The 12,222-nt window shown below is 43.4% G+C and overlaps 1 protein-coding gene across 1 annotated transcript in view; it reads left to right on the top strand.

The window, feature by feature from the left end:
• LOC115135246 (tRNA (32-2'-O)-methyltransferase regulator THADA) overlaps positions 1-12,222 on the top strand; it is a 135,896-nt gene that overhangs the window by 88,697 nt on the left and 34,977 nt on the right. The window contains exon 33 of the mRNA XM_029669731.2: positions 3,942-4,066. Coding sequence (XP_029525591.1) covers positions 3,942-4,066 — 125 coding nt within the window. The remainder of the gene's footprint in view (positions 1-3,941; positions 4,067-12,222) is intronic.

Below are 12,222 nucleotides of genomic sequence, written 5' to 3'. Positions count from 1 at the left end.
CTCCGCGCCAAGGACACCGTTTCCATGGCTAGCCCTCTGCTCCAGTAAAGCATTCTGGAAGGAAACACTGCGTTTGGGCCTGACTTCCTCTGTGGGTTGGATCTGTTGGCCTTTAAAAGAGCGGGAGCAGGGCATTCCGCTTCCTGTGAGACGGACCTGCAATCCTCCTCAGCCCAGACTCTCACTTTACAGCTTTAGAGTGCTTTAAAAGTCTCAGACGGAACTGCTATTTGCTGAGTAAGGTGTGTGTGTGGAGGGGGGGGGTTGAAATAATTCCACTATTCGAAATCGGATCTTCAAAATACATGTTCAGTTACTTTTACTTAGTGTTTCAACCTGAGCACTGCTGCGCGAGGGTGAGGCTGGCGCTCTAATGCTGCAGCTACGGAGGTGGCGGGGACATGGGAGCAAGCAGACAGGCAGAATGTAATGCTATTCCTTCTTTCATTGCATTAGTGAACTCTCACTCCAATTGCGAGCCTCTTTGCTACTTTGATTGGCCAAGCTACACACATCGTCTTCACAAGGTTTTCACACACTGTTGCTGTTATTTTGGCCCATTCCTCCATGCAGATCTCCTCTAGAGCAGTGATGTTTTGGGGCTGTTGCTGGGCAACCAGGACTTTCAACTCCCTCCAAAGATTTTCTATGGGATTGAGATCTGGAGACTGGCTAGGCCACTCCAGGACCTTGAAATGCTTCTTACGAAGCCACTCCTTCGTTGCCCGGGCGGTGTGTTTGGGATCATTGTCATGCTGAAAGACCCAGCCACATTTCATCTTCAATGCCCTTGCTGATGGAAGGAGGTTTTCACTCAAAATCTCACGATACATGGCCCCATTTATTCTTTCCTTTACATGGATCAGTCGTCCTGGTCCCTTTGCAGAAAAACAGCCCCAAAGCATAATGTTTCCACCCCCATGCTTCACAGTAGGTATGGTGTTCTTTGGATGCAACTTAGCATTCTTTGTCCTCCAAACACGACAAATTGAGTTTTTACCAAACAGTTCTATTTTAGTTTCATCTGACCATATGACATTCTCCCAATCTTCTTCTGGATCATCTAAATGCTCTCTAGCAAACTTCAGACGGGCCTGGACATGTGTCCCCCTGCTTAAGCCAGTACGTCTGGCACTGCAGGATTTGAGTCCCTGGCGGCGTAGTGTGTTACTGATGGTAGGCTTTGTTACTTTGGTCCCAGCTCTCTGCAGGTCATTCACTAGGTCCCCCCGTGTGGTTCTGGGATTTTTGCTCACCGTTCTTGTGATCATTTTGACCCCACTGGGTGAGATCTTGGGTGGAGCCCCAGATCGAGGGAGATTATCAGCGGTCTTGTATATCTTCCATTTCCTAATAATTGCTCCCACAGTTGATTTCTTCAAACCAAGCTGCTCACCTATTGCAGATTCAGTCTTCCCAGCCTGGTGCAGGTCTACAATTTGGTTTCTGGTGTCCTTTGACAGCTCTTTGGTCTTGGCCATAGTGGAGTTTGGAGTGTGACTGTTTGAGGTTGTGGACAGGTGTCTTTTATACTGATAACAAGTTCAAACAGGTGCCATTAATACAGGTAACGAGTGGAGGACAGAGGAGCCTCTTAACCTCTTAAGTTGACCCCCTACTTTTTCGAACATTCTGTTAAAAATCGCGCAACATTTCAGCGCCCTGCTACTCATGCCAGGAACATAGTATATGCATATGATTAGTATGTGTGGATAGAAAACACTCAGACGTTTATAAAACTGGTTAAATCACTGCTGTGGCTTTACCAGAACGGCATTTACATCGAAAAGCACAGGAAAAACTGATCACTGAAAATGGGAAAATATATCCATGCGCTACTTGAACCCATTGATAAACGTGAACCACAATTAATTGACTGAGGTTGCAGTACCTACAGCTTCCACACGGTGTCTAGAGTCTTGTCATTTCCCTTCGAGTTTTTTCTTGGTCAAACACATACAGGACACCGTATCTCCTCCGGTCTAGGACCGGATATTTTCGTTGAGTTTCTAGCCGGACATTTTTCCAGACGGACAGCTAATGATCTTTACATCGCCTCCTGATGAATTTTATCGCTTATTAACGTTTACTAATACCTAAAGTTGCATTACAAACGTATTTCGAAGTGTTTTGTGAAAGTTTATCGTCGACTTTTTGAATTTTAAAAAATGACGTTACGTTTTGAAACTATGTTTTTTTCGTTTATCACACAGTCTACATATAACGATATCTAGGCTTTATATGGACCGATTTAATCGAAATAAAGACCCAAATAGTGTTTATGGGACATCTAGGAGTGCCAACAAAGAAGATGGTGAAAGGTAATGAATGTTTTCTATTTTATTGTGCGGTTTGTGTAACGTCGAAATGCTAATTATTTTGTTTACGTCCCCTGTGGGTCTTTTGGGGTGTTGCATGCTATCAGATAATAGCTTCTCATGCTTTCGCCGAAAAGCATTTTAAAAATCTGACTTGTTGCCTGGATTCACAACGAGTGTAGCTTTAATTCGATACCCTGCATGTGTATTTTAATGAACTTTTGAGTTTTAACTAATACTATTAGCATTTAGCGTAGCGCATTTGCATTTCCAGAGCTCTAGTTGGGACGCAAGCGTCCCGAGTAGAAGCAACAGGTTAAGAAGCGTGGTTAGGCGGATCATGTTTCAGAGGACGCATGACTCGACCTTCGCCTCTCCTTAGCCCGTTGTGGAGTTGCAGCGATGAGACGAGATCAGAACTGCATTTGGGAGAAAAAGGGGTTCAAATTAAAAATGATAAACATAAAAATGAACACAAGTACTCACACTGACGTCTGTTCAGATATTTAAATAACCATGCACATCCCTAGTGTGTGTGTGTGTGTGTGTCAGGGAGGTTGTGAGCTTGTCTGTTGCTGTGTGTGTTTTAGGAGTGTGTGATTTCAGTGCATGGTGAGACACGAACCCATTAAAGGGGGGGTAGTAAAAATGAAAAGCCATGGAGCAGCAGAGAGACCAGAGGCTAAAAATCGTTTTTACTTTAATATTTGTCTGAGACGGCAGCACTGTCACAAGCTGAGGGCCACAGAAGCCGTAGAACCTGCTCACGTCCCATCCAGACTGACACCCACTCTCACCGCTATCCCTCTAACCCCATACAGGGATCGTTTTAAAGCTTCAATAACAGCTCCATGCTTTAAAAATAAATGATCATCAAAGAAATATGCAGAAGGAATGTCAACAGGTGTTGGGGTTTCGGAGGGAAAACAACTCCTTCCTCCCTCGACTCGCTCGGCTGATCCCTCAGGTTGAGGTGGGACTGGAGGAAGGTAGATGTAGTCAGGTCCTGGAAAGTGGATAAGGGGAAAGGGAGAGAAGGACAGACAGATCTAGCAATGAGGCAGAGAGTGAGCGAAAGGGATGAAAGCCAGAGACACACAGAGGTACAGGATGTGTGTGTGTGTCAGCTGTGTGCCCGTGGTTTGGGTTAGCTGGGAGGATCTGAACGTCCAGAGGGGTAAAAATATCTCCAGGGCAGAGTGCCAACTCACACAGGACAGACACCAGAGCTGTGGGCCTGAAGCTTAGGACCCAGTAGTTCATGTTCAAGACTAGACATTAGTCAGCAAAAAATCCTGCTCTCACTTCACCTCTATTTATTTTATTTAACTAGGCAAGTCGGTTAAGAACAAATTCTTATTTACAGTGGCGGCCTACCCCGGCCAAACCCGGACGACGCTGGGCCAATTGTGCGCCGCTCTATGGGACTCCCGGTCATGACACAGCCTGGGATTGAACCAGTAATTTCAATGACTTGTATTCAATTATTAGTAATCGAATACAAACCTTGAATCAAGTATTTTAATACTCAGATGTGGTGCTGCTCAGTCCTCTTACTCTATTTCTCTCCTTTCCTTCTCTTTCTCGCTCTCTCTCTCTCCCGCTCCATCCCTCTTTCCTCAGGTGCTGCAGGTGCTGTCTGTCCTCAGCGTGAACTCTGACCTGCTGTGGGGGGACAGTCTGCGGAATCTGACCCAGACAGAGGTCCTGGAGCGGGTTCTCACTCTGGCTGAAGGCTTTGCCCACAGGTGAGCCCATCCACCAAGGGCCTGAAACATCAATACACTATTATCTTTTTCACACTACTGAGTCAAGCCAATCAAACCCAGGCTGGCCTGGTTGCTCATCCACCACCACAGTTGTTGAAGCCATGCTTGTAAGGCAATGTGGAAAACCAGCACAGTAATGGTTCAGGTCAGCGGACTCGGCACGCTAGTGTGAATCAGGTCTACCTGCACAGTCCTTCACAAAAGTCGAGTTTAGGATGGGTTAGGATCTCCGTCAGTAAGCCTCAGCACGTCCACAACACTGAGTCATTGAGTGCTTTCTCTTCTTATCCGATCAGCCTAAGATTCCATTACTAAGGTTCCATTACTTTCAATATCAGGCATAGTGCTCTTGAACTTCTCCCAGTACAGCCTGTGAGACGTTGTGACATAGGTCACACTCTCTTCCAGCTGTGCAGTGCCTTGCAAAAGTATTCATACCCCTTGGATTTCTTCACATTTTATTGTAAGAAAGTGGGATTACAATGGATTTAATTGTACATTTTTGTCAACAATCTACACAAAATACCCTGTCAAAGTGGAAGGTTCGATTTTTGATAAATTTGTCATGGCATAAGTATTCAGCATCCTGAGTCAATAGAAAAGAAAATACCTTAGAATTAAATGCACACGTTTGCAGATGTAGTTGCAGTGCATGGGGGGGGGGGGCAGGTAGCTGACTAGTGGTGGCTATTTGACAGCCTGATGGTCTGGTGGTAGATGCTATTGGCCAGTCTGTTTGTTGTAGACATGATGCTCCTGTACTGCCCACGTCTGAGTGATGGAAGCAGGAAGAACAGGCCGTGGCTGAAGTCCCTGACGATCTGCTTGGCCTTTCTGCGACACCTGGTGTTGTAGGTGTCCCGGAGGGTAGGCAGTGTTCGGATGAGCGTACAACGCTCTGTAGTACCTTGCAGGCAGTGGAGTCGCTGTCTCCTCTGGCAGCGATTTACAGCTGTGAGTTTTCTTGGATAAGTCTCTAAGAGCTTTACATACCTGGATTGTGTAAAATTAGCCCGTTCTTATCATAATTCTTCAAGCTCTATCAAGATGTTGGGGATTATGGCTAGACAGCAATTTTCAAGTCTTGCCATAGATTTTAAAGCAGATTTAAGTCAAAACCGTAACTCAGAAACATTCATTGTCTTCTTGGTAAGCAACAACTGTAGATTTGGCCATGTTGTAGGTTATTGTGGCAGCAGGATAGCCTAGTGGTTAGAGCGTTGGACTAGTAACCGAAAGGTTGCAAGTTCGAATCCCCGAGCTGACAAGGTACAAATCTGTCGTTCTGCCCCTGAACAGGCAGTTAACCCACTGTTCCTAGGCCGTCATTGAAAATAAGAATTTGTTCTTAACTGACTTGCCTAGTAAAATAAAGGTAAAAATTAAAATAAAATAAAAATTGTCCTGCTCAAAGGTGAATTTGTCTCCCAGTGTCTGGTATAAAGCAGACTGAAGCAGGTTTTCCTCTCGAATTTTGCATGTGCTTAGCGCCTCCCCATTTTCTTTTTATCCTGAAAAACACACTATTTGCCGACGTCAAGCATACTCATACCATGATGCAGCCACAACAATGCTTGACAATGAGGCAGTTACTCAGTGATGGGTTGTTGGATATGCCCCAAGCATAAGGCTTTGCATTTAAGATTTAAAAAAAAAAAAAAAAAATGGTATTCCTTTGCTGTGTTTTTGTTTGTTGCAGTATTACTTTAGTGCCTTGTTGCAAACAAGATGCACGTTTTTGAATATTTGTATTCTGTATATTTGTTTTCTTTTCACTCTGTCATTTACGTCGTTATTGTGGAGCCACTACAATGTTGTTCATCCAGCCTCCGTTTTAAAATCACCAATTTTGGTGAGGTAACATCCTGAGCAGTTTCATTGCTGTCCTGTAGCTCTGTTCAGAATAAACGCTATATTTGATGTGTCTAGGTGGTTTAATACATAATCCATAGCATAATTAACTCGACCATGCTTAAAGATATCCATTGAATGCACAAACATTAGGAATTCATTCCATGACATAGACTGACCAGGTGACTCCAGGTGCAAGCTATTATCCCTTATTTGATGTCACTTGTTAAATCAGTGTAGATGAAGGGGAGGAGAAGGGTTAAAGAAGGGATTTTAAAGCCTTGACAGTTGAGACATGGATTGTGTATGTGTGCTATTCAGAGGGTGAATGGGCAAGACAAGAGTGAAGTGCCTTTGAACTGGGTATGGTAGTAGGTGCCAGGTGCACCAGTTTGAGTGTGTCAAGAACTGCAACGCTGCTGGGCTTTTCACGGTCAACTGTTCCCCGTGTGTATCAAGAATGGTGCACCACGCAAAACACGTCCAGACAACTTGAAACAACTGTTGGAAGCGTTGGAGTAAACATGGACCATCATCCCTGTAGAAGGCTTTCGACAACCTTGTAGTCCATGCCCCGATGAATTAAGTCTGTTCTCGGGGCAAAAGAGGTACAAATCAATATTAGGAAGGTGTTCCGAATGTGTTGTACACTCATTGTATTCCATGTCTGATTTTGTTATTGTTAACCATCTACCAATCACCATCTTTATGAAGCTTTCGAAAAGCTCCCTGGTGTTTGTAGCGGAGTCTGTTTTTAAAATAAATACTTGACTAAGGGACCTTACAGATGACTGTATGAGGTACAGAGGAAGGATTAGGCATTTAAAAATCATGTCAACCCTTATTATTTCACACAGCGAGTCAATATAACTTATGTGATTTCTTAAGCCAAATGTTACTCCTGAACTAATTTAGGCTTGCCTGAATAAAGGGGTTGACTATTTTAGTTATCAAATTTGTATTCATCTTTTTTTAAATATATATTTTTTAGTAGATTGTTGACAAAAAAATGACAAATCAATTTTAATCCCACTTTGTAACACAATAACATTGAAGAAATCCAAAGGATCTGAATACTTTTGTAAGGCACTGTATGTTATGAGGAGGTTGGGAAATAGAGGGAGGTGAGGGAACTTTAGGAATGACCTCAAAATGGCCGCTGGTAATGGGGCCCTGTCCTCAAATCGAATGTTATTTGTCACATGCTTTGTAAACAACAGATGTGGACTAGCAGTGAAAACCGGCTGCCAAAACGGCCCTAAGCCATCCATGATTGATGTACAGGCTTGAATGGAGAGGTGGAAGAACAGTAGGTGAGGTGCAGCCTCCCTCCTTTCCCTCTTCTCTCTCTCTGTCCGTCTATGAAATGACCCACATACCTGTAGTTGTGAGGATGCCACTCGTGTATTCAGAGCCAAAGCCTTTGATTAAGGAGATAGATTTACCCAGCACTCCCTTCACTCCGGGTCTTATGTTAGCTGCCCAACTGGCCCGTGCACTTGGCGACAGGTGTGGAGATCTGTCCGACTGTGTGTGTTCATCCGTGTATGTGTGTGCGCGTTGACGTGTTTAACTGTACTTGTGGGGACCAGTCCCCACAAGAATAGTAAATGAACAACATTTTTACCAACTGACATTTTGTTAGTCCCCACAAGGTCAAATGCTATTTCTAAGGGGTTTAGGGTTAAGATTAGAATTAGGGTTAGGTTTTGGGGTTAGTGGTTAGGGAAAATAGGATTTTGAATGGGACTGAATTGTGTCCCCCTCCCAGTACCTGTGGGACACCCCACACCTCTGTACACACACACACACACACACACACACACACACACACACACACACCACTGTTTTAACAGTGAGAGAATGAGAGTGGAGAATAAGGATTGGATTACAAAGACTTGCCTCCTCTAAAGAAAAATATATATAATAAAATGGCCAGGCCACAATCTGTACGAAGCATGTTGTGGCTGACGGACAGCGACTGTTGTGGATTGGGTCAAGATCATCAAGTTCCCTGGCGTCCACATCACTAAGGGCTTAACATTGTCCACACACACCCACACAGTCGTGAAGAGGGCACAGCAGCACCACTTTCCCCTCAGGAGTCTGAAAAGATTTGGCACGGACCCTCGGATCCTCAAAAAGTTATACAGCTGCACCAACAAGAGCATCTTGTTGACCTTTGACCGCAAAGAACTACAGAGGGAGGTGCTGGCTACCCAGTACATCACTGGGGCCGAGCTCCCTGCCATCCAGGACCTCTATATCATGTGATGTCAGAGGGAGGCCAGAAAAACTGCCGAAGACGCCAGCCACCCAAGCCATGGACTTTTCACTCTGCTACCGTCTGGCAAATGGTACCGGAGCATCGGTTCTCGGACCAACAGGCCCCGAGACAGCTTCTACCCCCAGAGCCATACTACTGCTAAATAGTCAATTAATGATACCCAAATAATCTGCACTGACTATCTTGCAGTGACGCACATTCAATAGAGTGCATTCTACAGTGCATTCTACAGTGCATTCTGAAAGTATTCAGACACCTTTTTCCACATTTTGTTACGTTACATTACAACCTTATTCTAAAATTGATTAAATTGTTTTCTCATCAATCTACTACACACACTACCCCATAATGACAAAGAAAAAACCTATTTTTAAACATTTTATAAAAACATTTTTTAAATAAGACATTCCTTATTTACATAAGTATTCAGACACTTTTCTATGAGACTCGAATTTGAGCTCGGGTGCATCCTGTTTCCATTGATCATCCTTGCTGTTTCTGTAACTTGACTAGAGTCCAACTGTGGTAAATTCAATTTATGGGCACACACCGGTCTGTATAAGGTTCCACAGTTAACAGTCCATGTCTGACCAAAAACCAAGCCATGAGGTTGGAAGGAATTGTCCGTAGAGCTCCGAGACAGGATTGTGTAGAGGCACAGATATGGGGAAGGGTACCAAAAAATGACTGCAGCATTGAAGGTCCCCAAGAACACAACGTCCTTCATCATTCTTAAATGGAAGAAGTTTGGAACTACTAAGACTCTTCCAAGAGCTGGCCAAATTGAGCAATCGGGGAGAAGGGTCTTGGTCAGGGAGGTGACCAATCAATCAAATGTATTTATAAAACCCTTTTTTTACATCAGCCGGTGTCACAAAGTGCTGTACAGAAACCCAGCCTAAAACCCCAAACGGCAAACAATGCAGATGGAGAACCAAGAACTCTGACAGAGCTCCAGAGTTCCTCTGTGGAGATGGTTGTCCTTCTGGAAGGTTCTCCCATCTCTGCAGTACTCCACCAATCAGGCATTTACAGTAGGGTGGCCAGACAGAAGCAACCCCTCAGTAAAAGGCACATGACAGCTCACTTGGAGTTAGCCAAAAGGCACCTAAAGACTCTGACCATGAGAAACAAGATTCTCTGGTCTGATAAAATCTAGATTGAACTCTATGGCCTGAATGCCAAGTGTCACATCTGGAGAAACCTGGCACCATCCCTACGGTGAAGCATGGTGGTGGTAGCATCATGCTGTGGGGATGTTTTTCAGGGACTAGGAGACTAGTTAGGATCGGGGGAAAGATGAACAGAGCAAAGTACAGAGAGATCCTTGATGAAAACCTGCTCCAGAGTGCTCAGGACCTCAAACTGGGGTGAATGCAGGAGTGGCTTCAGGACAAGTCTCTGAATGTCCTTGAGTGGCACAGCCAGAGTCCGGACTTGAACCCGATCGATCGAACATCTTTGGAGAGACCTGAAAATAGCTGTTCAGCGGTCACACTGTCAATCCAACCTGACAAAGCTTTAGAGAATCTGCAGAGAAGAATGGGAGAAACTCCCTAAATTCAGGTGTGCCAAGCTTGTAGCGTCATACCCAAGAAGATTTGAGGCTATAATCGCTGCCAAAGGTGCTAAAACAAAGTACTGAGAAGGGTCTGAATACTGTAACTGATATTTCTGGTAAAAAAATATATATATACTTTTGCCAAAACTCCAGTATAGATTTGGCCTTGTGTTTTAGCTTATTGTCCTGCTTATAATAGTGGCACTGAAGGGGATGGCTGCCGTTTTACGGGCTCCTAACCAACTGTGTAATTTTGTTATTTTTTTTCGCATTGTTTTTAACTAATTTTGTACATAATGTTGCTGCTACCGTCTGCTATGACCGAAACAAGCTGGACATGATTGAAAGGTGAATTAACCTCCCAGTGTCTGGTGGAAAGCAGACTGAACCAGGTTATCCTCTAAGATTTTGCCTGTACTTAGCTCCATTCCATTTTTTATTTATTCTGAAACTCCTTAACGATTACAAACACACCCGTAACATGATGCAACCTTGAGATTGGTAGTGTACTGTATTGGATTTGCCCTCAAACATAAATGTTTGTATTCAGGACAAAAGTTTAATTGCTTTGCCACATTTTTTGTAGTATTACTTTAGTGCTTTGTTGCAAACATTATGCATGTTTTGGAATATTTGTATTCTGTACAGGCTTCCTTTTCACTCCGTCATTTGGGTTAGTATTGTGGAGTGGCTATAATATTGTTGATCCATCCAGTTTTCTCATATCACAGCCATTCAACTCTGTTTTAAAGTCACTGTGGTGAAATCCCTTGTTTCCTTCCTCTCTGGCAACTGAGTTAGAAAGGACACCTGTATCTTTTAGTGACTGGGTGTATTGATACACCATCCAAGTGTAATAAATAACTTCACCATGCTGAAAGGGATATTCAATGTCTGCTTGTTTTTTTATTTACCAATAGGTGCCCTTCGTGGCGAGGCATTGGAAAACATCCCTGGTATTTGTGGTGGAATCTGTTTGAAATTCACTGCTTGACTGAGGGACCTGACCGATAGTTGTGTGGGGGGGTACAGATATAAGGTATTCATTCAAAAATAATGTTTAATACTGTTATTGCTCACAAAGTGTGTCCATGCATCTTATTATGTGACTTAAGCTCATTTTTACTCCTGAACTTATTTAGGCCATAACAAAGGGGAATACTTGACTCAAGACATTACAGCTTTTCATTATTTATTCATTTGTAAAAAAAATACAAATAAAATAGTATTCCACTTTGACGTTGTGGGGTATTGTGTGTAGGCCATTTTAAATTCAGGCTGTAACACAAAGCTTTGAGTTTATTTTTACAGGGACAGTGCACATTAATCAACGTTTCAGTAAAAGTGCCGGTTTTAGCCAGCCGGCTAATTTTCAACCGCAGTCCCTGGGCAGGATATTAAAAACAATTACAATATAAACCATCATTGCGCAGCTACAGGACAAGCAAGACATAGCATACAGACAGAGCAACATAGGACAAGCAAGACGTAGCATACAGACACACCAACAGAACAAAAAGCAGCAAGACAAAATTCATAAAAGCAACAGAGTGTTTCCACACCTCACAAGCTACAGACAACATGGAAAGCGGCAATGCACAGCTAGGGATTATGTTCACAAAGCTGATTGACCTTTAGCCATGTCTTCATGCATTTTGTGAAAGTGTGATATGTGGTGCAGTTATGTGTGTCTGATGGCAGTGTATTCCAGACATGGGAAGCTCTCACAGAGAAAGCGGATTTACTAAATGTGCTTTTCCTTAAGGGAACTATACAGTCACCTCTCATGGCAGACCTTGTGGATCTGCTGCCATATGTTTGGGTTTTCTGTTTAACAAAAGTACTGAGTGGAGGGGGAGCCAGGCCATTTTAGGATCTTGAATACAAGACATGCGTCGGTGTATTGCACAAGATTTTCCCAATTCAGGAGCTCATGCTTTCTGAGGATATAATAGTGATGATGGCTATTGGGCTTCCTATCAAGCACTTTGAGAGCCTGTTTGTAGACAGACTGAATAGGTTTTAATGTTGTACAGCAAGCTTGGGCCCAACTAGTCGAGCAGTATGTTAAGTGGTTGAATATCATAGATTTGAAATACAGTTTTGCTACCTCTAGTCAAACAATTTCGTATAAATCGGAAATTAGCTAGGTTGAATTTGGTTATCTGAATGACCTTTTTCACATGCTTTTTAAAAGAGAGGTTGGAATCAAGTATGATGCCAAGGTACTTAAAATCAGATACCACCTGGAGCTTCTCCCCTGACACACAGACATCTGGCTCAGTATCATCTGTTGCCCTCTTTGTGAAGAACATGCAAACTGTTTTTCACATTGAGATGCAAACATGAGTCACTGAGCCACTTTGTAACCTGGACCATTACAGTAGTGAGTTCTTGTGCAGCTTGTTGTTTGCTCTTTGCATGCACATATATCAC

The sequence above is a fragment of the Oncorhynchus nerka genome, linkage group LG10 (genome assembly GCF_034236695.1).
Source record: "Oncorhynchus nerka isolate Pitt River linkage group LG10, Oner_Uvic_2.0, whole genome shotgun sequence".
Taxonomy (NCBI): domain Eukaryota; kingdom Metazoa; phylum Chordata; class Actinopteri; order Salmoniformes; family Salmonidae; genus Oncorhynchus; species Oncorhynchus nerka.
The sequence above is the reverse complement of the archived record's forward strand: the minus strand, read 5'-3'. Positions and strand labels throughout refer to the sequence as shown.